The sequence below is a fragment of the Mustelus asterias genome, chromosome 8 (assembly GCF_964213995.1).
Source record: "Mustelus asterias chromosome 8, sMusAst1.hap1.1, whole genome shotgun sequence".
In the NCBI taxonomy this organism is placed as follows: Eukaryota; Metazoa; Chordata; class Chondrichthyes; order Carcharhiniformes; family Triakidae; genus Mustelus; species Mustelus asterias.
This window is the reverse complement of record NC_135808.1, coordinates 88,563,795-88,590,893: the sequence shown is the minus strand read 5'-3', so window position 1 is coordinate 88,590,893 and position 27,099 is coordinate 88,563,795. Positions and strand designations below refer to the sequence as shown.

The 27,099-nt window shown below is 41.8% G+C and overlaps 1 protein-coding gene across 2 annotated transcripts in view; it reads right to left on the bottom strand.

Annotated features, from left to right (window-relative positions):
• The window catches only part of LOC144497335 (cystathionine gamma-lyase-like), a 50,878-nt gene that overhangs the window by 1,017 nt on the left and 22,762 nt on the right, over window positions 1–27,099 (bottom strand). Inside the window, exons 5-11 of one of the 2 annotated variants that reach the window (XM_078218450.1) lie at window positions 26,385–26,516; window positions 22,063–22,120; window positions 16,660–16,737; window positions 14,377–14,529; window positions 9,226–9,347; window positions 7,709–7,761; window positions 4,724–4,862 (exon numbers count right to left, since the gene is read on the bottom strand). In XM_078218450.1, the coding sequence (XP_078074576.1) occupies window positions 4,724–4,862; window positions 7,709–7,761; window positions 9,226–9,347; window positions 14,377–14,529; window positions 16,660–16,737; window positions 22,063–22,120; window positions 26,385–26,516 (735 nt within the window). The remainder of the gene's footprint in view (window positions 1–4,723; window positions 4,863–7,708; window positions 7,762–9,225; window positions 9,348–14,376; window positions 14,530–16,659; window positions 16,738–22,062; window positions 22,121–26,384; window positions 26,517–27,099) is intronic. The other variant, XM_078218451.1, reaches the window with a different exon arrangement.

Here is a 27,099-nt window from a genome sequence, read left to right as displayed (position 1 = left end):
GAAATATCACACATTTCTTTGGAAAACAGGTTTTCCTCCTTGTATTCCTTGTATTCCTTGTATTCCAAGTGCCCGTTCTTTATAAAGTCTGCGGGATCTTCCTTCCAAAGATTCAAAACCTGCCCTCATCTGACATCCACATTCTTTCCCGTCACTAGATTACAATCATGGAAATACATAGAAGTTACAACATGGAAATAGGCCATTCAGCCCCCTTCAACTCCGCTCATCCATCTAACCAATGTATTCCTGAATGTTGGTAATTTCTGCCTCAACCACCAATTGAAAGCAGATTCAACAGCATTAATTAAATTCAACAGCTCCTCAAAGGCATTTTCCCTCCCTTCTCCATTCCATTTTGCATTGCTGTTCCTTCAATCTTCGCTCAACCATATGCTTCTATTTATTTACCATGCCTTTTCATTAATTGAAGCTTCTATCATAATCTGCATTGTTCCAATTTTTAAAATCTATTTTTTGAGCCTTTCATACAACATCTAAGAGAATCAGTGTGACATCCTTTGTAAAACCTCCATCTATTTCCAAAACATACTCCTGGGTTTTATATAGGCTCTACATTTCCTCTGCTGTGTGTTTAAAAACTGTCCTGACTTAGTAGTCTCATCAACTCGACACTTGAATGTCTTACACCCCAAATGCCTCTGCTCTTCCACATCTAGCATGCTTCCATTCAGAGTACGTTATTTACCTCATACTAACAGAATTCTAGCAGCCATCTTTGAGTTTATGCCACTACTTTACAAATATCTCTTTACACCTTGCACTTCTCAAAGAGATTAACCAAAACTCCTATGTTGGCATCATCTGCAAATTCTGACACCACTATTTCAAAGAACAACAAAGAACAAAGAACAATACAGCACAGGAACAGGCCCTTCGGCCCTCCAAGCCCGCGCCGCTCCCCGGTCCAGGATTGAATCCTGAATCCAGGATCCCCGCCCAATTTTCCAGCCTATCTACATCCTAATATCCTATCCACCGAGCTGTCCCTCACAGCTACGATGCTTTGTTCATCACAACCTATTAACTCACCCCCACCCCCCATTCCAGACCATGTGATCTCCAGGGAGAGGCGAAAACCCAGAGTGAAAACCCCAGGGCCAATATGGGGAAAAAAAAATCTGGGAAATTCCTCTCCGACCCCCTGTGGCGATCGAAACGAGTCCAGGAGATCACATTGGCCCTGATCAGAAAATGCTTCCCAACCCTATTCATTTCCACTTCTGCTTTACGAACACCATCTGAATTCCCTGCCCCCGAGACAGGTTCCCAACTATCCGCAGTCTCGCTCTGTACTGGCACCAGCAACATGATCATAGAATGAAGCCTTGAAACGAGAAACAAAGAACAATTAGCCCGCGCCGCTCCCTGGTCCAAACTAGACCACTCTTTTGTATCCCTCCATTCCCACTCCGTTCATATAGCTGTCTAGATAAGTCTTAAACGTTCCCAGTGTGTCCGCCTCCACCACCTTGCCCGGCAACACATTCCAGGCCCCCACGACCCTCTGTGTAAAATATGTCCTTCTGATATCTGTGTTAAACCTCCCCCCCTTCACCTTGAACCTATGACCCCTCGTGAACGTCACCACCGACCCGGGGAAAAGCTTCCCACCGTTCACCCTATCTATGCCTTTCATAATTTTATACACCTCTATTAAGTCTCCCCTCATCCTCCGTCTTTCCAAGGAGAACAACCCCAGTTTCCCCAATCTCTCCTCATAACCAAGCCCCTCCATACCAGGCAACATCCTGGTAAACCTCCTCTGTACTCTCTCCAAAGCCTCCACGTCCTTCTGGTAGTGTGGCGACCAGAACTGGATGCAGTATTCCAAATGCGGCCGAACCAACGTTCTATACATCTGCAACATCAGACCCCAACTTTTATACTCTATGTCCCGTCCTATAAAGGCAAGCATGTCATATGCCTTCTTCACCACCTTCTCCACCTGTGACGTCACCTTCAAAGATCTGTGGACTTGCACACCCAGGTCCCTCTGCGTCTCTACACCCTTTATGGTTCTTCCATTTATCGTGTAGCTCCTCCCTACATTATTCACACCAAAATGCATCACTTCGCATTTATCAGGATTGAACTCCATCTGCCATTTCTTTGCCCAAATTTCCAGCCTATCTATATCCTTCTGTAGCCTCTGACAATGTTCCTCACTATCTGCAAGTCCTGCCAGTTTTGTGTCGTCCGCAAACTTACTGATCACCCCAGTTACTCCTTCTTCCAGATCATTTATATAAATCACAAACAGCAGAGGTCCCAATACAGAGCCCTGCGGAACACCACTAGTCACAGGCCTCCAGCCGGAAAAAGACCCTTCCACTACCACCCTCTGTCTTCTATGACCAAGCCAGTTCTCCACCCATCTAGCCACCTCCCCCTTTATCCCATGAAATCCAACCTTTTTCACTAGCCTACCATGAGGGACTTTGTCAAACGCTTTACTAAAGTCCATATAGACAACATCCACGGCCCTTCCTTCGTCAACCATTCTGGTCACTTCTTCATAAAACACCACCAGGTTAGTGAGGCATGACCTCCCTCTCACAAAACCATGCTGACTATCGTTAATGAGTTTATTCCTTTCTAAATGCGCATACATCCTATCTCTAAGAATCTTCTCCAACAACTTCCCCACCACGGACGTCAAGCTCACCGGCCTATAATTACCCGGGTTATCCTTCCTACCCTTCTTAAATAACGGGACCACATTAGCTATCCTCCAATCCTCTGGGACCTCACCTGCGTCCAGTGACGAGACAAAGATTTGCGTCAGAGGCCCAACGATTTCACCTCTCGTCTCCCTGAGCAGCCTTGGATAGATTCCATCAGGCCCTGGGGATTTGTCAGTCTTTATATTCTCTAACAAACCTAACACTTCCTCCTTTGTAATGGAGATTTTCTCCAACGGTTCAACACTCCCCTCCGAGACACTCCCAGTCAACACATCCCTCTCCTTTGTGAATACCGACGCAAAGTATTCATTTAGGATCTCCCCTACTTCTTTGGGCTCCAAGCATAAGTCCCCACTTTTGTCCCTGAGAGGTCTGATTTTTTCCCTAACAACCCTTTTGTTCCTAACGTATGAATAAAATGCCTTGGGATTCTCCTTAATCCTGTCTGCCAAGAACATTTCGTGACCCCTTTTTGCTCTTCTAATTCCCCGTTTGAGTACTTTCCTACTTTCTTTGTACTCCTCCAGAGCTCCCTCCGTTTTTAGCTGCTTGGACCTAACATACGCCTCTCTTTTCTTTTTGACCAGTCCCTCAATTTCCCTGGTTATCCACGGTTCTCTAATCCTACCCTTCCTATCCTTCTTTTTTACAGGCACATGCTTGTCCTGTAGCCCTAACAACTGTTCCTTAAAAGACTGCCACATACCAGATGTGGATTTACCCTCAAACAGCCTCTCCCAATCAAGAGCTGCCAATTTCTGCCTGATCCCACTAAAGTTAGCCTTCCCCCAATCCAACACCTTACCCTTGGGACACCACTCATCCTTTTCCATCACTATCCTAAAGCTAACAGAATTGTGGTCACTATTTGCCACATGTTCCCCTACCAAAACTTTGAAGACCTGACCGGGCTCATTCCCCAGTACCAGGTCCAGTATAGCCCCCTCTCTAGTCGGGCTGTCTACATATTGTTCCAACGAACCCTCCTGTACACATTTTACAAATTCCTCCCCATCCAGAGTCCCTGCCCTCAGTGATTTCCAGTCTATACCAGGGAAATTGAAGTCTCCCACTACAACAACCCTATTTTTCCTGCACCTATCCAGTATCTCCTGACATATCCATTCTTCCACTTCCCTTGGGCTGTTGGGGGGCCTGTAGTACACCCCCAACATAGTGACTGCGCCTTTCCTGTTTCTAAGCTCCACCCAGAGTGACTCGTTACACGATCCCTCTGAATTGTCCTCCCTCTGCACCGCTGTAATATGCTCTCCAACTAATACCGCTACTCCCCCACCTCTTTTGGCCCCTCCTCTGTCTCGCCTAAAACACTTGTACCCTGGAATATTCAGCTGCCAGTCCTGTCCCTCTTTCAACCAAGTCTCTGTCACCGCAACCACATCCAAATTCCTCGTGCGCATTAAGGCCCCAAGTTCGTCTGTTTTACCTGCTACGCTCCTTGCATTGAAGTATAAGCACTCCAGACCTCCAGGCCCAGTGAGGTCGTCCTCCCCCAGAGTGCTCTTCTTCTTTGCCAGCCTTGTCCCAGCCCCAAGCTCGTCCCCAGCCTCCACACTTGTAGACCTAATATTTTGATCCCCACCCCCCTGCCATACTAGTTTAAACCCCCCCGATTATTTCAATTGAAATAATTGAGATACATCATGAACAGGAACAGCCACAGATTTGCATCCTGTGGGAGCCATTATCCAATTCAAACTAGAAACAGAAGCTTTTAACCATTTCCTTCCTAATTTAAATCAGAAAAGCCAAGACCACAAATAAGGTCCCTATCTCTATCTCAGCTAAGAACCAGGGATCAAAGCTGGACAGCAGAACTGAACAGTCAAGGACAGACGCTTTGGGGAAGGTTTGGAAGAATAGAAACATCCCAAGTTACACTAAAAGGGAAAATAAACTTGCATTTCACACTTTTACTTAAGGAGTTCTGTTATAGAGATCATATGTAATATTCAAAAATTAACTTTGTTTTCTCTTTCAATTAGATTTCTTACTGCAGCTTTTAGTGCTTGATGTAGGTCCTCAATAATGTCTGCTACATCCTCCAAGCCAACAGATAATCGTATTAGGGTGTCATTTATCCCCATTGCATCTCGATCTTCTTTTAGGACAGAAGCATGTGACATAACCACCCTACAAATGGGAATAGAATTTATTGGTGTTGAAGTGTTTTATTCATGATTTTCTATTATATACAGAATCAAGCATTTTCACCATCATTCTCCCCCACCTTACGTTATTTACATCTGTATTTGCTTGTGTGATGGGCTGGTGAAAGGTGGGGCTGCGGTGTTAACAGTGAACAGGTGGAGGAGGATACATTGACTTAGCTTTCCCCTTGGCAAGGCCTCAGCCAGAGTTGACTTACCAACCCTTTTCTCAATTAGTATAAATTGTGATCATTTGAAATTTGGCTGTGTTTGGCCTGATGTGTGAAGGTGAAAAATTTCAGCAACATGTCACGCTTTCGGCAATAACCTAGATTAAAGTATGGTTTATTTATTAGTCACAAGTAGGCTTACATTAACAGTGCAATGAAGTTACTGTGAAAATCCCCCAGTCACCACACTCTGGCGCCTGTTCAGGTACACCAAGGGAGAATTTAGCATGACCAATGCACCAATCCAGCACGTCTTTCGGACTGTAGGAGGAACCCCGAGCACCCGGAGGAAACCACCACAGCCATGGGGAGAACATGCAGACTCCACACAGACAGTGACCCAAGCTGGAAATCGAAACCGGGTCTCTGATGCTGTGAGGCAGCAGTACTAACCACTGTACCACCATGTTGCCCAATTGTAGCTTACATTCATCAGTACTAGTGTAGTACTTTTTATGGATCAAAAGTAATATTGCTTGTTGTGACAAAAGATTGAAAAATGGTTTTATCCTTTAATGGAATTGGAAATGGAAAGGTTCCAAGATACGTGGTTAAAAGTTTGGCAGGTTTAAAAAGAAAATCACAAGGTTGAACTGTCAAACTGAAAGTATTAACTATTTCAATCCCTGCAAAAAAGTAGACAATGTAAAATCACCAAGGCAGTAGCAAAAAAAATAAAAATTAAACATTTATGGTGATTTGTTGAAATTTGGTCTGGAATTCAAAGAATGAATTCGTGGAAATGTGTAAAAAAATTTAATCAAAAGTGCAGGAAAAGTATTAAGGGAAACATGCTTGGGGTTACCACTGACCAGAAACTCAACTGGACTCGCCACATAAACAGGTCAAATATTAGGAATACCGTGGCAAGTAACTCTCTTCCTGACTTCTCAAAGTCTGTTGGCACAAATCAGGAGTGTGATAGAATACTCCCCACTTGCTTGGATGGGTACTGCTCCAACAAAACTCAAGAAGATGGACACTGCTGCCTCACAGCGCTAGGGACCCAGGTTCAATTCCTGGCTTGGGTCACTGTCTGTGGGGTTCCTCCTGGGTTTCTTCCCACAGTCTAAAAGATGTGCTGGTTAGGTGCGTTGGCCATGCTAAATTCTCCCTCAGTGTACCCGAACAGGCGCTGGAGTGTGGGGACTAGGGGATTTTCACAATAACTTCAATGCAATGTTAATATAAGCCTACGTGAGACACTAATAAATAAACTTATAAACTTTAAATCATCCAGACAAAGCAGCCCACTTGATTGGCACCACATCCACTCCCTTCACCACCGCGCTCAGTAGTAACAGTGTGTACTATCTACAAGATGCACTGCAGAAATTCAAAGATCCTTAGATAGCACCTTTCCAACCCATAACCACTTCCATCTAGAAGGACAAGAGCAGCAGATACATGGGAACACCACCACCTACAAGTTCCCCTCCAAGCCAATCACCATCATGACTTTCCTTCACCATTCCTTCCCAATAGCTGGGTCAAAATCCTGGAATTCCCACCCTCACAGCATTGTGAGTCAACCCACAGCATGTGGACTGCAGCGTTTCAAGAAAGCAGCTCACCACCACTCATGCTGGCCAGCCAGCAACACCCACGTTCCACGATTGAACAAAAAAAATCTTACGACTCGTAGGTCATGGACAATCATGAGCTTTAATGAAATTATTTCGCAATATTGAAAAGTAATTGCTACACATGAAAATCCACACAAGCAAGGAATCAAATTGAATGTTTTTGATTATTCTGTTTGCTGAGGGAATTTCAGAATGAGCAATATTTAAGCAGGCACTAATTAGAAACAGTGACTTTTAATTATGATTCAGTACGATAGTTTTAGAATTTTTAAATATTTGGGAAGAATTGAAATAATAAAAAAATCCTGGAAAATTTCCAACTTAAAATCACCAACTGACTCTTTTTTCGGCATCAATGCACCATTAGTGCAAAAAGAGCATAAATCTGTTTGAATAAAGGATTTATCAAAAGAAAACAATGGAAGTTTCACTGCAAAATGAAAATCATATTTTTAAAATCTGTAACTGAGGAAAAAGGTAAGAGTTTTCAAAACTGCTCCCTGTTGGTCAAAAAGAATGATTAAGTGAATGGTTTATAGTCATGTGCTTCTCACTCGGATAATTGAGTGGAAGGAAAATCACATGATTACTAAATATCTGTTATTGGATCTTTTTGGTTGGTAGTCACATGCTTCTCATGGATCAGTTAGTGCTAAATGGGCAAAAACTAGAATGCATTTTGTAATATAAATGTGTATGCACAGAATACATTTTCCTCCAATCAGATGGAACCTTATACCTTGCAACACTTCAGGAGGGCTTTAATCTCACCATCAACCTAAAAGCTTTTAAAAGAACATGGACAAAGAACATTTCTGCAACTTTTTTGTAATCGACATTTGATATTTTCTCAGGAAGCATATTTCATTACATACATTGAAAAAATGTTTTGTTTTCTTGCATTACTCTGAACTACTTTCAAATAACCCATTCTTCAATCTCCTGATCCAAGTTTAGCCAATGTCTAAAACTAAAATAGTGTGATTGATATAGATTCTGTAAAAATTCCTTACGGATGCGCCGCTAGACTTTCATATCCTCCCAAACTCTCAGCAAGGGCAAACAGCTGAAAGAAAAAAGGTAAAACAAGAAGAAAAAATGTTTATTCTACTCAATCCTCACTCAAGTCATGCACAATCTCTCCGATTGGGAAACAGGAGATCACTATTTACATAAATGGAATGAACTGATAAGCAAAGAAGTGAGATGAGATTTTTCTCTACCATAGAACATGTTATTTTTATTAAAATCCTAAATTATCACCATATCATTCAGAGTCAAGCAGCTCTGACCAAGTGTTGCACTGAACCACAAATGACATAAAAATTCACGGTCTGAGGCACAGTCTGAACCACATTTGCTAATCTCAGCCAAGTCAATGGCAACAAGTTCAAACACTGACTTTAGCGTGGAACAAATTCCAACTGCTGAAAGGTATAACAGCAACTGAGGGTTCCTTGCTTCTGTGGTTGGCAGGTCCCATGACAATGTTTATTCCATCTTACACACTTCTAGACTCACCACTTCCTCACAGAACTATGATGGGTTATCATTCCCCCATCCTCTCTTCCACTCCAACAGCCTCACTGACATTTCCAGCACCTTTTGTACTGCCATCACCAAACACATCTTCCCCTTCTCTTTGAGCGTTCTTACCCATCTCCTCAACCTTGGCTCTTTTACAATCATACCCAACACCCTGTTCCCTTTGCCACGTGCCTTCCACGCAAGCTGACCACTATCTTCCGTCTCCTACACCGCTCCTTTGAAACACAAGTAAACTGGAGGAACAGCACATCTTCAATTATTCACTTTTACAGTCTTCTCACACTCAACCTTTAAGTTCAACAATTTTAAATTCACTGCCCCCTTTTTTTTGGCAGCAGCCATTAGTCATGATTCTGCTATTCCCATTTGCCTGTTCTAGCCCATCATCTATGCCATTTATCATCATCTCTTTAGTCATTTAATCTCTTGCTTTCCACATTCATCATTGGCCTTCCCTTTTGTTCTTTCTTTCCATCCACCCCCTTTTCCCTACCTCTGTACTTCCTAATAACCTGTCACAACTCTAAAATGTTCCAGTTTTGACAAAAAGTCATCAACCACAATTATTAACACTGTTTCTCTCTCCACAGATGCTGCTTGAACCTTGAGCATTTCCAGAATTTTCTGTTTTTATTGAAGAACACACATCTGAGGATGTTAGACGAGGGTAATTTTGAAGCCACCCAGGAAGACCACATAATCCAGAAACCCGTTAAAACATAGTCACATTGGATAAGAAACTGAAATACAATAGCAAATTTCACTTATTTCTCCTCCCCAGAAGAAAACGTTCTATTTCTTAAAAATACACCGCAAGAGTTTCCCATTTAATTTCAGTGCTGAAATCAGGCTCAGCGAAATTGTGCAAAGAAACAGAAGGAAAAATGAAAGTTCCACTCATTTTAGAAGTGGTCTCACCAAATATTTTAACACAGTCAATTTGGTGAGGAAGAAGTGTGGAAAGAAGTCCACAAGTACTCACTTTTAAGTTTTTAAAGAATGTCTTCGCATTTTCCAACCCTCCTTTAATTAAGAAAGCCATCATGCCTGAACTCCCAGTGCACTGCTGCTTCACCAGATCATATTGCGGATGAGAAGGGAGACCTGAAAAGAAATTATTTGGTGAAAAAAGGAGATTTTTAAAAAACACTTGTGTAAAGGAATGCAAGCACTATCGAGTAGGGACTCTTTCCCTCTCCAATTTACTTTGAAACAACAGCTGCATTGCAATATTGAGAACAATCAACTATGTATAGTTCCACATTCAAGAGTATTTAGCTCAGTTTCAGATCTACATCAAGCACAATGCACATAAAAGGTTGCATCAAGCCAGGTGGTTCCCCCGTTACGGCTTTCATCTCCACTTCCTTAAGTTCATGGATTTGAAATGATATGGTGAACATGTGGTTTAGTCATTTACTGACAGATTTGGCTGGTCCACATATAACACTATTGATTGGGTACTGCTCTTGTATCACTGTTCCAGGACCATCTTGAAAAGATAACTCCTTGCATCTTTTTTCAACTGCAATGTCAAATGACAGCCCTCCCCAGTGTTTGACCTTCACTTCCAACAATAAGTGCAAGGAGCTCATGGACTGATTGGTCACTACTCTAAAGCCCACCCATTCAACTGCCCGTGGATATATCCACCCTCCACTAGCCCATTAGGCAAAGGTATCTCTTGCCTGAGCCCTGAACTCTCTGCAGCAGCATAGTGGGAAGTTTAACAACACCACGTTAGAGTCCAACAGGTTTATTTGGTAGCAAAAGCCACACAAGCTTTCGGAGCCTTAAGCCCCTTCTTCAGGTGAGTGGGAATTCTGTTCACAAACAGGGCATATAAAGACACAAACTCAATTTACAGAATAATGGTTGGAATGCAAATACTTACAGCTAATCAAGTCTTTAGATACAAACAATGTGAGTGGAGAGAGCATCAAGACAGGCTAAAGAGATGTGTATTGTCTCCAGACAGGACAGCCAGTGGGACTCTGCAGGTCCAGGCAAGCTGTGGGGATTACTGATAGTGTGACATGGACCCAATATCCCGGTTGAGGCCATCCTCATGTGTGCGGAACTTGGCTATCAGCGACTCCGCAGCATAGTGGCACAGTAGTTAGCACTGCTGCTTCACAGCGCCAGGGACATAGCTTGGGTCACTATTTGTGCGGAGTGTTTCCTCCCACAGTCCAAAATACATGCTGGTTAGGTGCATTGGCCATGCTAAATTCTCCCTCGGTGTACCCATGTTTTGAACAGTATATTTTGTCTGTATAGCGTGCAAGAAACAATACTTTTCACTGTATGTTGATACATGTGACAATAATAAATCAAATCAAACAGATGCAGGAGTATAGCGACTGGGAGGTTTTCACAGTATCTTCATAGTAGTGTTAATGTATACCGACTTGTGACATTAATAAAAAAAGTTAAACTCTCCTACCTCCCCTCTGCAATCTCATCTTGACCTTGAAACCCTCTTACTGATCATTTGGCCCGAGTCACACGAAACTGCTGATTGCACAACTTCCCCTTCTCGTTCCCACATTGGCTGTTAACGGTTCTGTCCTCAAGCGCCATACCTTTGCTTTTTAAATCTATCGTCACATCTCATCCCAAAAAACAACCTTGACACACCCTTCCTGCAGCAACCACTCCTCCCTGAATTTGTCACTTCACAATCCATGGTTAACTTCCCCAAATCTCCACATTTCCAATCTGCCTGTCACAACACCGAAACAGTTCTCATTGAGATTACAAAAGACATTCTACAAGGTGGTGACAAATGTAAACTATCCCTCTTTGTCCTTCCTGACCTGTCTGCAGCCCTTTATATGGTTGACTCCACCATTGTCCAGCTAAGTGGAGTACGCTTGCCTGGTTCATTTCTCATCCAACTGTAACCAGAATGTCACTTTCAATGCGTCTTTTACTGCCAGCATCCAAAAGATGTGTAGGTTAGGTGGATTAGACATGGCGCAGGGTTACAGGGATAGAGTGGAGAGTAGGGCCTGGGTGGGGTGCTCTCTTTTGGACAGTCGGTACAGACCTGATGGCCTTTGCACTGTAGGGATTCTATGGATCTATCCTTGGCCACCTCCCATTTCTCATCTACATGCTGATTTACACATATGCTAATGACAGGTCTTTGGTAAGATCACACCCATGTGCAGTTTTGGTCTCCATAGTTAAGGAAGGATGCACTTGCATTGGAGGCGGCACAGTGAGGGTTCATAATGAGAGGCCAAGTAAATTGGGTTTATAATTCTCTGGAGTTTGGAAGAATGAGAGGTGATCTCATTGAAAGATAAGGATTCGGAGGAGGCCTGGCAGGATACTGTAGATAGACAGGTTGTTTCCCCTCACTGGTGAATTTACAACTTGGGACTGTCTTTTGATAAGCGTTCAGCTATTTAGGGCTGATATGGAGAGATTTCGTCATTCAAAGGTAATGTGCAATTGGAATTCTCCACCCCACAGGGCTAATGGATGCTCTATCATGGAATATATTAAATCAGAGAAAGATTTTTGGTCTCAAGAATCAAGGGATATTAGTGTTGTGGTACACCTTTTAAAAGCTGGTTATGTTTCTGAAGCAAGTGGCATAAGGGATGCAATGGAACACATCACACGACTTCTGAACGTTAGCAAACTGAAGATACCTGTCCAGTGAAGACCCAAGTGAACAGGCAGAACCATCCTGGAATAAAGAATCCATGTTATTGAGTTACTGATTCCATTGAGTGGTCAGTGCTTTGTGCATAGAACTAACTATCAGAGCTTAAGAAAGCACAACAAATGGGGAGCAAGCAGGAAAGTGGCAGTGAGACAGAATATCAACCATGATCATATTTAATGGAGGAGCAGGCTTAACAGGCCATATAGTCTACTCTAGTTCCTATCTCTTATGACATCCAGGTCTATCTAAAACACCATCTCTCATGACTCCCCTACTGCCATGGAATCACATCACTTATCCAACATTCAGTCCTGGATGAGAAAACACTCCTTCAAATTAAACTCTTCCCCCATTAGTAGCCATGCCTTCCGCTGTTTTGAACCCCCCGCCACCCCCCCCCCCCCCCCCCCCCCGGATTCTCTGCCTCCCTTGTGTTAAACCATACCAATGCCAGCACGACTAAAACCTTGAGAGTTTAGGAGGCTGGAGAGGAATAGGCAAATTGATTTTGAATACTTCAGCACGCACATGCAGATGTGTGTTGAAGTGATAACGGGGCTGGTAAACAAACCTTCTCCCAGACCTCAGATGAGCTTTAAAATGAAATATCAATCTAATCTCAAATTAGAAGTAGCAAGTGTTGGTAAACTTTCCAAAATGTAATGATTCAGGAATGCTTTAAATTCATCAAGAACAAATGAGTAAACCCTCGGACAGACAATTCTTGCCACTGCTGTTTTATAACTCAAGTATCACCATAACTCGTGAAGTTTGAATATTTACTTCTACAACTTGATGAACTGTCAATGTAACGAGCTCTTCATGCAGATCAGAAAAAGTATTCTGTACCCTCGCCATATACCAGTGCACGAAACAGCCAAACGATTAATTCTCTAAGTTTCAACTCCATCCGCATCCACCCATCTCTTTCAAACTGGGATTATTTTCAACGTCAAGTGGCAAATTCAATAGCTAACTAATTAGAATTTGTCAATCTAATATTTTTAAACCAATGAATGGACAGGAAATTGTCCAAAATCAGTTCAATTTTCTTTCTCGATAGATGAAATGTTAAATGATCCCCTATTTTGCAGCGCTATAATTTCAACAGTTAGAAGACAAAGTCAACTCTTTAAGAAGGGAGAAGGGAACAAGCAATGATATTTTTGTATAAATATACTCTGATATCATTAGTATGTAGAGTAGGCCCAACAACACATTTGAAAGCAGAACCACATTGTAATCTTTTGTTACAAAAGAAACTATAGCAATGGGCAGGTTATCAAAATACTGGAATCGCAAATTTAATCCCAGATACAATACGACTTGGCAAATATATTTGATTAGGTGAACTTGATTCGCAGTTTATAAACTTGTTTAACCATGTCAAACTGTGTAAATGTGGCAAACAAAGTAGATGCTATTTTTTTGTCTTGCCTTTGTAGGAAGCTGAATCACATTTGTTCGTGTTTGATTTAGTTTAGTTTAAGTTTTAAAATGTTTGATTTTCATAAGTTTGATTTAGTTTAAGTTTAAATAAACTTAAACTAAACTAAACCAAACAAATGTGATTCAGCTTCCGACAAAGGCAAGACAAAAATTTGCGTGTTTCCTATCATCTTAATGGGCAAATACATTGTCCAATTTGGTACTGAACCCAACTGACTCGGAAGGCTTGAGATGTGAATCACAATTTTTGAAGTTAGTCAGTTTTAGCTGATGCATTACTAATAATGCTACAGTTGGTCTTGAACCCGAGTTGGAGTAGGATGGAGCCAGGCTTCATTAACACAGCCAAATGGGAAAATAGATCTAATTGGATATTGCTTCAAACAATAATAGCTTGCAAAAAGGTCCAGTTGACAAGTGCACCGTCTGGGTAAAATGCTCTTTCGGAGAGTCAGTGCAGACTCGATGGACTGAATGGCCACCTTCTTCATTGCAGGGATTCTAATAAAGCAGAGAACAAAGCTGTACAGGTGAGCAACCTCAGCTTCAACCTCTGATCTATGTACAGTTTACTATGTCAGCAAAAATGTCTCAGCTGCACCTATGGCTACCTTGCAATTTCTGCTGAGACTGACATGCAAGTAAATGTCACTGAAGATTGGCTTGAGCTGTTTCCATAGTTCTCATACTGAAAACTAGCAGACGAACATGCAATGGTTAAGCGTTATTAAAGGATAGGTGCTGTCGGGGCATGTAAAATGTCAGAGACGAAAAAGACAGAGGGAGCAAGTTACTTATCTGCCTGACAAACGTGGTCAAGGACAAAAGGTTTACATGAAAACATACTTTAAAACTTAATTAATAATGGTGCTACAAAGTAAGTTTTACACAAGTCAAGACATACCTCCTTATCAATTGTATGGAACTTGTGCCACATTCACGATGGGTTCCACTATCAAATAAAACTCCACATTAGTAACAAATTACATCTAAACCACTGACCTGGAAAAATGACCTTCTCTACCCGGGGATCTGCCTCCAAAAACTGGGCTACAACCAGCGCATTCTTGAAGTGTTGTTCCATTCGAAGAGCTAATGTCTTCAAGCCACGATTACACATATAGCAGTCAAATGGTGATGGAACTGCACCAATAGCTACAACACAGTAACATTTCCATTAAATGTAGGTCTATAAGTCATATTTTGGATCAAGTTGTTTATTTGAACATTAGGTATGGCCCTGACGTGAAGTATAAAAAAAGCATGCCAAATACACTATATTTTCCAATCCCCCCTGTCCCAGAGAGATCAGAACTGCACATTGTTCAAACTCACTTGAAGTACTGAGACTCTATATAAACATAATCTCTATGATTTCGTTTTCCATTTCTCTCCAAAATGAACCCCAGTAATCTGCTGCAACAAGTTCATTACTAAGCCTCGGGCCTCACTCACATGTGAACTTGTCCTCTCAAGCAGGGCTTCGCTGCCTTGAACAAGTTGTCTCAGGTTGAATACAGATTAAGCATAACTTCCCTACTTATTTATTCGATCCCTCTGGAAGTAAAGCCAAGTGCTTAGTTTATTTTTTTTTGGAAGGCCCTGCTCACCTGTGGTGCAGCTTTGAGTGACTGGTACGTTCCAAGATCAATTTGTTCCATTACTCCACCTGGATTCACTCCTTCTAAGTAGTAAGTGACTCCCTACTTTCTGGGCGGCATGGCAGCAGTGTGGTTAGCTATGCTGCCTCACAGCGCCAGGGACCTGGATTTGATTCCCAGCTTGGGTCACGGTCTGTGCAGAGTCTGCACGTTCTCCCCGTGTCAGGGCTTCCTCCGAGTGCTCCGGTTTCCTCCCACAAGATATTTAATTCCAAAGAAGGAATAGTTACCCAATTCCCTATACCAAAATGAACACTTTGCTGCACAGAATTTCATTTGCCACTTATCTGCCCACTCTGCAATCATTTTTGTGTGTCTTCCTGTATTTTGCTGGTCAGTCATTCTCCCTGTCCGCTCTACCTCACCCTCCATTTAATATCATGATCAAATTTTATTATAGTTCGAAAAATGCATCAATGTATGAATTTGGGACATGGTGAACAAAGTCCAAGCCATGACTTTTAACATTTCCTCACCCTGTCTTTTAAATGAAAACAGGCAAAATATCCACCCAATATCGCCAGCATTTCCATATAATTGCTGCAAGTTTATTTTGTTCAACTTCCTGAGGCCCATCTTTGCTCATTCTAATTCTAATTTAGGTACATACGTACTCATAGAATGAATCTTCATGGTCTGATATTTTCATTTCAGATCATCTGTCCTAATTGTTTTTTCTTCTTAATATCATGTTCCATTTGCCATCCTCTCCTGCGCTGTTTTTATACTTGGCATGTGCCTTTTTCTGCAGACTTTATTTTGTCAATTTGTTACTGCATCTCTTTCTTGGCTAGTTTTGTCTTTAATCATTGAATTTTAAATATATATTCCATACCTGCCTTGTAGATGGTGGACAGGCTTTGGAGAGTCAGGAGGCGAGTTACTTGCCACAATATTGCTAGCCTCTGACCTGCTTTTGTAGCCACTATATTTATATGGCTGGCTGGTCCAGTTCAGTTTCTGGTCAACACTAACCCGCAAGGAGTTGATAGTGACTATTACCATTGAATGTCAAGGGAAGATGATTAGATTCTCTTGTTGAGATGGTCACTGCCTGACACTTACAACTATAATAATCCCAGTGTTTACATTTTATGTACTCATCTGAATTCTAGGCAACAGTCCAACACAAAAAGGATCAAAGCTCACAATCAAAAATAGAGATCAGGCATAAAGAACATATTTCCTTAAGACTCAGTTGGCAGACTATATATAATCTTAGTCCTTGCACCTTTTATCCCATGCCATTAATTTAAGATTTATGGCAGGATTTCGCACCATAACATTAGCTGGATAAATCCAAAGGATGTCTGTTAAATGGTAGATGTTTGCACAGTAAAATTGCAAAATTATATACCTACACATATGGAGATATATTCTTGTACAGATGCCAAGTAATCTTAAAATGTTAAGAACTATGACGTTGAAAGCAAGATACCAAACCACCAAGTCAATCTCTGAATGACTTGTGGTTTTAACTCCGCCTTGCCAGAATGAGACATTTGTGTATTTCACAACAGAACAATTCTACCCCATGATAAGAACAGCAGTTACCATAAGCAGTGCCACAGAACTGTGGACATGCTTATCATACAACATAATGTTCAGAGTTGTAAATGATTACCATTTTGCAAGAATTTCAATTTTTCATAGAGATCATCTCGATTCATAGAAGCCAAGCCCATGACTACATCACTGTGACCTGGAAATATAAAGAAAGGGGGCTGATTTTAGTTTCTGGTTATGAAGCTATTCAACTGAATGATTTCATTAGAGATTTCACTGAAAGATTTTTCAAAAACTTAGTACAATCTGCTTTGATCTAAAGATTTAGCAAGGTTAAAGCCACTTATTAGAAGATATGGGAACATTACCACCTGCAAGTTTTCCTCCAGGCCACAACCCATCCTGATTTGGAACTATATCACTCGGTCAAAATCCTGAAATTCCCTCTCTAAAAGCACTATGGTGTGCTTATATCACATGGGCAGCAGCAGCTCAAGAAGACAGCTCCAACACCTTCCCAAGGGCAATTAGGGATGGATAACAAATGCTGCCCACATCTTGTGAATAAAAGGTCAACTGCAAAATTTTAATGCCAAAAGAATCTGAGAAGAGATATTCTGATTAATTCAGGTGGACTGGAGAATTAATCCAGATAATTCTTAAATCTCACCATGGCAATTTGAATTCAGTTTCAAAACTTTAAAAGATTGGAAACAAAAAGCTGTTGGGACTGCTACAAGAGCGTTGAATGGTTCACTAAATGTTCTTTAGGGAAGGAAACTGCTGGCTTTACCTAGCCTGCCTGATGCACAAGTAGAACAGGAACAAAGGTTCTGCTAAGGGAGTATGAACAGCTAGGAGCTAAATTAAAAAGCAGAACCAAAAAGGTTATAATCTCTGGATTACTACCCGAGCCACGAGCTCATTAACACAAGGTCAATAAGATTAAGGAGGTAAATGCGTGGCTCAAAGATTGGTGTGGGAGGAATAGATTTGAATTTGTGGGACACTGGCACCAGTATTGGGGAAGAGGGGACCTGTTCTGATGGGACGGTCTTCATTTGAATCATGCTGGGACCAGAATCCTGGTGAATCGTATAACTAGGGTTGTAGATAGGTCTTTAACCCCCCACTATTTAGTTTAAAGGAGAGGGTAGAAGTGTTAAAGAAGCCAAGGGCTCAGGAGAGGTTAGTAAAGTTTCAAGACCACGTAATAGAACGGAGAGCATAGAAGGTGGCAGGAATCTAACCTCAGGCAGAGCAAAAAAGGTGATAAGTATGAGAAGGGAGGTGATCAATGCAGGACTGACGGTGTTGCATCTAAATGCATACAGTATACGGAAAAGGTAAATGAGCTCGTTGTGCACGTTGAAATTGGCCGGTACGATCTTGTGGGCATCACAAAGACATGGCTGCAAAGGGATCAGGGTTGGGATCTAAATATCCAAGGATACGTGTCCTATCGAAAGGACAGGCAGATTGGGAAAAGGGGGCAGGGTTGCATTGTTACTAAAGAATGAAGTTAAATCGATAGCAAGAAGCGATATAGGATCAGAAGGCTTAGAATGTCTGTGGGTAGAGTTGAGGAATCGCAAAGGTAAAGACCCTGATGGGAGTTATGTACAGGCCCCCGAGCAGTAGTCAGGATGTGGGGCAGAAAATAAATCAGGAGATAGAAAAGGTATATAAAAAAGGCAAAATTACAAGAATCATGGGGGACTTCAATATGCAGGTGGACTGGGAAAAATCAGATAGATAGTGGATCCCAAGAAAAGGAATTTATGGAATGTCTAAGATGTTTTTTGGAGCAAACCTACTAGGGAACAGGGAGTTCTGGATTTGGTGATGTGTAATGAGGCAGACTTGATTAGGGAACTTAAGGTGAAGGAATCCTGAGGGAGCAGTGACCACAATATGACAGAATTTACCCTGCAATTTGAGGGGGAGAAGCTGGAATCAGATGTAATGGTATTACAATTAAGTAAAGGTAACTACAAAGACGTGAGGGAGGAGCTGACCAGAATTGATTGGAAAGGGAGCCGAGCAGGGAAGACAGTGGAACAGGAGTTTTTGTGGGTTATTCAGGAGGCACAACAGAAATTTGCCCCAAGGAGGTGGAAACATGTCAAGGGGAGGACGAGGCATCTCCATGGCTGATGAGGGAAGTCAAGGACAGCACAAAAGCAAAAGAAAAAGCATACAAAGTGGCGAGGATTAGTGGGAAGTCTTTAAATGCGAGCAGAGGACAACAAAAAAGCAATGCGGGCTCGGGGGGCGGGGGGGGTTAGAAAGAGAAGATGAAATGAGTGTAAACTAGCTAGTAATATAAAAGAAGATAGAAAGAGTTTTTTTTCAATATATAAAAAGGTAAGAGGCAAAAATAGTCATTGGACCACTGGAAAATGAGGCTGGTTAAGTAATAATAGGAAACAAAGAAATGGCAAGAGGAACTGAATTGTTATTTTGCATCAGTCTTCATGGTGGAAGACACCAGTGGGATGCCAGAGTTCCAGGAGAATCAGGGGCACTGGTGAGTATAGTGGCCATCACTAAGGAGAAGGTTCTGGGGAAACTGAAAGGTCTGAAGGTGGATAAATCACCTGGACCGGATGGACTACACCCCAGGGTTCTAAAAGAGATAGCTGAGGAAATTGTGGAGGCATTGGTGGTGATCTTTCAGGAATCACTGGAGGCAGGGAGGGTCAACACAGTAAGAGTTTTAACAACACCAGGTTAAAGTCCAACAGGTTTATTTGGTAGCAAATGCCATTAGCTTTCGGAGCGCTGCTCCTTCGTCAGATGGAGTGGAAATCTGCTCTCAAACAGGGCACAGAGACACAAAGTCAAGTTACAGAATACTGATTTAGAATGCCAATCTCTACAACCAACCAGGTCTTAAAGATACAGACAATGTGAGTGGAGGGAGCATTAAGCACAGGTTAAAGAGATGTGTATTGTCTCCAGACAGGACAGTCAGTGAGACAGCTGTCACTGGCTGTCCTGTCTGGAGACAATACACATCTCTTTAACCTGTGCTTAATGCTCCCTCCACTCACATTGTCTGTATCTTTAAGACCTGGTTGGTTGTAGAGATTCGCATTCTAATCAGTATTCTGTAACTTGATTTTGTGTCTCTGTGCCCTGTTTGAGAGCAGATTTCCACTCCATCTGACAAAGGAGCAGCGCTCCGAAAGCTAATGGCATTTGCTACCAAATAAACCTGTTGGACTTTAACCTGGTGTTGTTAAAACTCTTACTGTGTTTACCCCAGTCCAACGCCGGCATCTCCACATCATGGCAGGGAGGGTACCAGAGGACTGGGAAGTAGCTAATGTAATACCATTGTTTAAGAAGGGAGGGAGGCAGCAGATAGGAAATTATAGGCCGGTTAGCCTGACTTTGGTCATTGGCAAGATTTTAGAATCCATTATTAAGGATGTGGTCGCGGATTACTCGGAAGTGCATGATAAAATAGGACTGAGTCAGCATGGCTTCATCAAGGGGAGGTCTGGTCAGACCCCATTTGGAGTATTGTGAGCAGTTTTGGGCCCCGTATCGAAAGATGGATGTGCTGGCCATGGAAAAGGTCCAGAGGAGGTTCACAAAAATGATCCCTGGAATGAAGAGCTTCTTGTATGAGGAATGGTTGAGGACTTGGCTTTGATCTTTGGGTCCTCACTGTCCACGGGGATGGTGCCAGAGGACTGGAGAGTGGCGAATGTTGTTCCTCTGTTTAAGAAAGGGAAGAGAAATGACCCTGGTATTATAGACCGGTTAGTCTTACTTCGGTGGTTGGTAAATTGATGGAAAAGGTCCTTAGAGATGGGATTTACGACCATTTAGAAAGATGCGGATTAATCCGGGATAGTCAGCACGGATTCGTGAAGGGCAAGTCATGCCTCACAAATTTGATTGAATTTTTTGAGGAGGTAACTAAGTGTGTTGATGAAGGTAGGGCAGTTGATGTCATATACATGGATTTTAGTAAGGCGTTTGATAAGGTCCCCCATGGTCTGCTTATGATGAAAGTAAGGAGGTGTGGGATAGAGGGAAACTTGGCCGATTGGATAGGTAACTGGCTATCTGATCGAAGACAGAAGGTGGTGGAGGATGGAAGATTTTCGGACTGGAGGCAGGTTGCTAGCGGAGTGCCACAGGGATCAGTGCTAGGTCCTCTGCTCTTTGTGATTTTTATTAATGACTTAGAGGAGGGGGCTGAAGGGTGGATCAGTAAATTTGCTGATGACACCAAGATTGGTGGAGTAGTGGATGAGGTGGAGGGCTGTTGTAGGCTGCAAAGAGACATAGATAGGATGCAAAGCTGGGCTGAAAAATGGCAAATGGAGTTTAACCCTGATAAATGTGAGGTGATTCATTTTGGTAGAACTAATTTAAATGTGGATTACAGGGTCAAAGGTAGGGTTCTGAAGACTGTGGAGGAACAGAGAGATCTTGGGGTCCATATCCACAGATCTCTAAAGGTTGCCACTCAAGTGGATAGAGCTGTGAAGAAGGCCTATAGTGTGTTTGCTTTTATTAACAGGGGGTTGGAGTTTAAGAGCCATGGGGTTATGCTGCAACTGTACAGGACCGACCTTGGTGAGATCACATTTGGAATATTGTGTGCAGTTCTGGTCACCTCACTATAAGAAGGATGTGGAAGCGCTGGAAAGAGTGCAGAGGAGATTTACCAGGATGCTGCCTGGTTTGGAGGGTAGGTCTTATGAGGAAAGGTTGAGGGAGCTAGGGCTGTTCTCTCTGGAGCGGAGGAGGCTGAGGGGAGACTTAATAGAGGTTTATAAAATGATGAAGGGGATAGATAGAGTGAACGTTCAAAGACTATTTCCTCGGGTGGATGGAACTATTACAAGGGGGCATAACTATAGGGTTCGTGGTGGGAGATACAGGAAGGATACCAGAGGTAGGTTCTTTACGCAGAGAGTGGTTGGGGTGTGGAATGGACTGCCTGCAGTGATACTGGAGTCAGACACTTTAGGAACATTCAAGCGGTTATTGGATAGGCACATGGAGCACACCAGTATGATAGGGAGTGGGATAGCTTGATCCTGGTTTCAGATAAAGCTCGGCACAACATCGTGGGCCGAAGGGCCTGTTCTGTGCTGTACTGTTCTATGTTCTATGTTCTATCTATTATAGATTCCAGCAGACATTTACAGAGTCACAAAGCAGAACTGACAGCCATAAAGTTTAAGATATGGCACTGGATCATGAACGTTAAAAGAAAGGAATTCAAAAACTTTTGGCGCAAGTGTAGCATTTTTATTTTAAATGAAATAGTTGCAAAAGATGCTCTGGTGTGAAGGTGACATTTTGTGAAATGATACTTATTCATGTATCCATTCACAACTGGAACTTGGGAGAGAGATGAAGCAATTTTCATGGATATCACAGCAATTCAAATCATTATAAACACATTACATTAGAATTTCACTCCTTGATTTTTCAGACATCATACATGAACTATGCTGTGAGTGTTAATTTAAATCCCAAATGCTCTCACCATTCATGTATTTTGTCGCAGAATACATACAGATGTCAGCACCAAGGGCCAAAGGTCGCTAAAAAGAGAGAATAATTATTCCCATGGCAACACAAATACAACATCCGGCAGTCTATACTATGAATCATCAACTTCAATATAATTCTAAATGAGATTATTCACTCATACCCTATTCAAAGCATGATACTCCAAATTATTAGAAGGAAGGTGAAACCGTATTTATGCTGAAGTGTTAAGGTTGCACAAAGCACAACTGAAAACACATTAAACTTCCAACCTTGCAAATTTCACCAAGTTAGTGATTCTTCACAACATTTATAGTCAACTCCAGTCTAATGAGAGCAGCTGACCAAAAAAAACTCTGAAATAAAAACATTAAAATTGCTTTCCTTTCTCTTCCACTACCCAAATTGCTCACTCTAAATTATGAATAATTTGCCTGCTTTCTTGAGTAAAAATACTTCACATGATGGGTACTCCATATCTGTAATTGAAACAGCTGACAGGCTACTGGACTCCAGCAGCAGCAAAGAGGAGCTGCATTCTACCTTCAGGCGAATCCACACATGCACTTCCAGCATCAAAAAGCACCAAATCTATTATTGCACATCTATTACCAGCTGCTAACTCAGCAAAGAGCAAGAATCATCGATCTTTATCACCCCACTACACCATCAATATAATCATCAGGTGCACTACTATCTTCCTTGCTGCATCCCCCACCCCATCTCCAACCTCCCAAAACAAATGACCAGTGTTGGTTCAATCTTTCAGATCAGAGTCTTTACTCAAGGGGCAATTGACCTCATTGACAAGAGAATCTATTGAAATATAGCTGACTGCAGAGGATTAAATGAGAGTGGGACCTTAGCTGTAATGAAAGGGTCAATTCCAAAGATTGGGTTAAAACTTATTAAATAGTAAACTGTTAAAGTGGAATCTACTTTGCAAGCGACTTCAAAACATGAAGATCAATCACTCATTCTGGGCTTGAATCAGGAAAAACATCTTAGAATCAAAGTCACCAGAGTTGCACGTTAATAAGAAATGTTAACATTTCATCTGAAATTGGTAAATTACATAGGACAAATAAAATCAGCAAATAAGCCCAGTTTACTTAGGGTGGCACAAGGGCAGCATGGTGACACAGTGGTTAACACTGCTGCCTCACGTCACCAGGGACCCAGGTTCAATTCCGGTCTTAGGTCGCTGCCAGTGCGGAGTCTGCACATTCTACCCGTGTCTGCGTGGGTTTCCTCCGGGTGCTCCGGTTTCCTCCCACAGTCCAAAGATGTGCTGGTTAGGTAGATGGAGGGAGAATTCAGCACGGCCAATGTATCCAAACAGGTGCCGGATTGTGGCAACAAGGGAATTTCACAGCAACTTCATGGGTTATGTCACAAGTAGGCTTGCAATAACACTGCAAACTAAAAACAGCTGTTACTCAACTATGTTGATCATTCGGACGATGCACTGCTTTGAAAGCATCCCAAGAATTTCCATGGAATGGCAATCACCGCTGGATTGCTGCTCCAACCCTTTAATTCTAACCTTTCCTGAGTAACTACTCTACTAAGAGAATCAGAACCATCCAAAGTGTTTGATTTAAATTGGAATATTAGATGGTTCCAGGTGCAGGGTAATTGCCCATCTAAAGTTTTAATTTCGGGGAATGGAATTTCTGGCCCTTGCAAGTATCTCATTACCCCAACTCACTTGCAAATGAGGATTGATTTTTTTTTTCCAGAGCTTAAGAGTAAATACAAGTAGCAATAGAAATTTACAAAGTGACATCCATTGGACACACTATAAAATGGTAATGTTCCAAAGTCCGTTGGCCTGAAGGAGGTCTTATGGCACAGTGGTAGGACATCTACCTCTGGACCAGAAACTCTGGGTTCAAGTCCTATGCCAGGACTCGTTGGCTCTGTCCATAATGCGGTTCAACAGGCTGATAATTAGTTCAGAAATCGCTCCACCACTTCCCTCACTATTCCGCAAGGGAAAAACAGTGTCAGTGTGACGATTCGCTAAAAATAAATTTGGTCTAAATACAATGATTCTTTAGAAAATAATGGACAAATTGTTTTGGGAGTTGTTACAGTCAAGAGTTCTACTAAAAGCTTGGCAAGAGAGAGAAGAGATCGTTCATCATAGTAAAGTGGAGACAGTGGCTGGCCATACATGGTGATGTGTTGGAGTCGCACGAAATAGAAGCGTGGCACCAAAAAAGATAAATCAAATTTCGCCTCATGTCCCAAAGCACTTCAGAGGCATTATAAAACAAACCATGACACCAGCCCACATAGGTTTACTTCTTATGGTAAAAGAGTGCATTGTTATCAAGTGATTAGATGAGGGAAAGTCAACAAATGGATAAAATGTTATCTACACAATATACCACAGGAAAAGGATTTGGGGACAGATTAACTATAAGGATACTACAGAAATGGCTAGATTACGGTAAAAAAAAATTGGTGTTGGGGGTTCTCAAGTTACTGGAAGAGTCTTAAACATTACATTTTAAAATAAGGCCTTCAACAAAATACAGTGGGTAGGACATAAGATGATATTCAAAAGGAGTGAAGATGAACATACAGATAAAAATAACTCTTTCATTACAGGATAATGGATATCTGGAATTGGGCTTCCAGGGATGTAACTCAGTTGATAATTGTAAAAAGATGATCAGACATTTGATGAGAAAGTTGAAAGACTCAGGTAGTGAACTATGTCTTCTGTTTCCCCCCCAACAGTCGAGGTAGATGTGCCAAAATGAGTCTTTTTCCTGCCCTTAACTCTTTCAGAAATGGACGTAATGTCAAAACTCATCCAAAGACCAAAATGATAAACAAACTTTACTGCTACCCCTACCAGATCTGTTGTGTTACATCATACTCGTCTGTCTTGCCCATTCTCACATGTCCATTGTAGCTGGTCTGCAACTGCTCTCAGATGTCCATCATGTAACTACTTCTAGGTCAAGCCTTCTTTCTGTTGCCCTCACTTTGTCCAAGAGATCTCTGTAGCTTTTCAGTTCTGATCACATGCTTTAAGATTTTGTGTTCTGAATAATACTTTTTAAAAAGAGTTATTTTTGGTCTTGTAATTTCAAGCATCTCTTCATCTGTCTTATGGTCCAAGTATGGAATTTTAAGTGTATATATTGGCACCTACGTTTCAAAGGGGTCTATTTCTTCCACAGATCTTTACTTATTGTCCAGGTTTCAGAGGCACACAGGAAAGTGGATAGATTGCAACAACAGGAGTTTGTCTTCCCTCATTACAAGCTTGAGTTTTCTTGTTAACACTTTCATCTTCAAGTTATTTCTGGCCATCTATAACCTTCTGATTTTGGCATCACATCTACTATCTTCTATTATCATTTGTCCCAAATAGACAAAAACTTGTTCCAGTGTGACTGCCCCATCCACTTCAATCTTCACTGGTTTCTTCTAATGTAATCCTTCCAATTACCACGGTGCCTTTTTGCCGATCATACTAAATCAGTTTCTAAACTTCAAAATTTTACTTTGATCTACGGTACTTTGTAGGATCTTTACTGATACTGAAAGTAGCGCTGTGTTCACAGAGAACTACAAGATTGATATGTTCTTGTCTCCAACTTTTACCCCTGGAAATACATCTAATCCCCAGAATATTTTTGCAGTGAATAATTTTGGTGACAGTATATAGCCTCGTCATACTCCTCTCTTCTCTCCAAGATGGCTGATACTCACTCATTTTATTACATTTAGAAAATTACATCGAGTTTATTGCCAAAATATTTCTTTAAAAATATCAAGGACTATCCAGAGCAAGCAGAGGAGTGAGGTTGAAGCATGAGATCAGCTACGATTATATTGAATGGCTGGGCAGGGTTGAAGAACAAGATGGTCTTCTCCTGCTGGTGGTCCACAAAAAGCTTCTCAAGCAGGGCTGGATCTGGAATTATTTATAGAACTCATTACATTTTAAATGAATAGAAGCGGTAAGGTTTGAAATATGTAAAACCTTACACTACACAATGTTTTGTGAGGTGTACAATTAGCATAATGGTGCAACAATTTCTGCACCAGTGGGAGAACGATGCAATGTTACTGTTGTGTGTCAGATTGCACAAATTACACACCCTTCAATCCAAATACAAGACACAGCAATGGAAATTTTACTGAGCCAAGTACAATTAAATACAAAAAGCAGCATGAGCAAAGAAAACAATATTCCAATTAAAAGAAATTTACTCATGTCAGATATTTGAAATACATCAGATATTTTTATTCCTTTTAGCACTCGGGATATTTGTGGACCTCCACCATTACCTGGAAATAGGCCGACATGAAAGTATTGTCCACGACCAGAATGATGTCTCCATGCTTGTGTACGGTTTCTGCACAAACTTTGATGTCTGTCACATTCATCATAGGGTTGGTAGGAGTCTCAATCCAGACAAGCTGTGAAAGGAAACAAACAGATTAGACATAGGGGTTTTGCAAAGGAGAATAATGATGGAAGTGATAATAAAGTGGAGCAGGCCGTTGACTTCTCAAAGGTCATGAACTAAATCATAAATAAACCTGACACCATTTAGTGGATCTTCCCATCAGTCTCGAGCCTTGAACGTCCAGGAAGAGGAGAGAGATGTTGCCTAATTGATTAGGCACCGTGATTATCTACCACATCCAGCTCAGTCTGCCTTACAGATCTCTGCCTCCCAGCTACATCTCTATATAGCGAGTAAAACAATTAAACCAAATTGACAAACCGAGGGACAAATCAAAAGAGCAGCCCTTTAAAAGACGCACTGTGACAAACAAAAACAATCTACAAAGAAAACTTAAAATATCAAATCAACATGTGACAAAAAGGGGGTCCATAAAAACACCCCAGTCCCCACGGAGTGGAAGGCCTCAATCGTATCGACAGATATTGCATGCTCCCTCTCCAAGGACACCCAGCTGAGAACAGCAGCAGTCGGGTCAGACAGCCCCCTTGACCCCCCACTGCCTCAACTTGATGATGGATGACGTGGTCTGG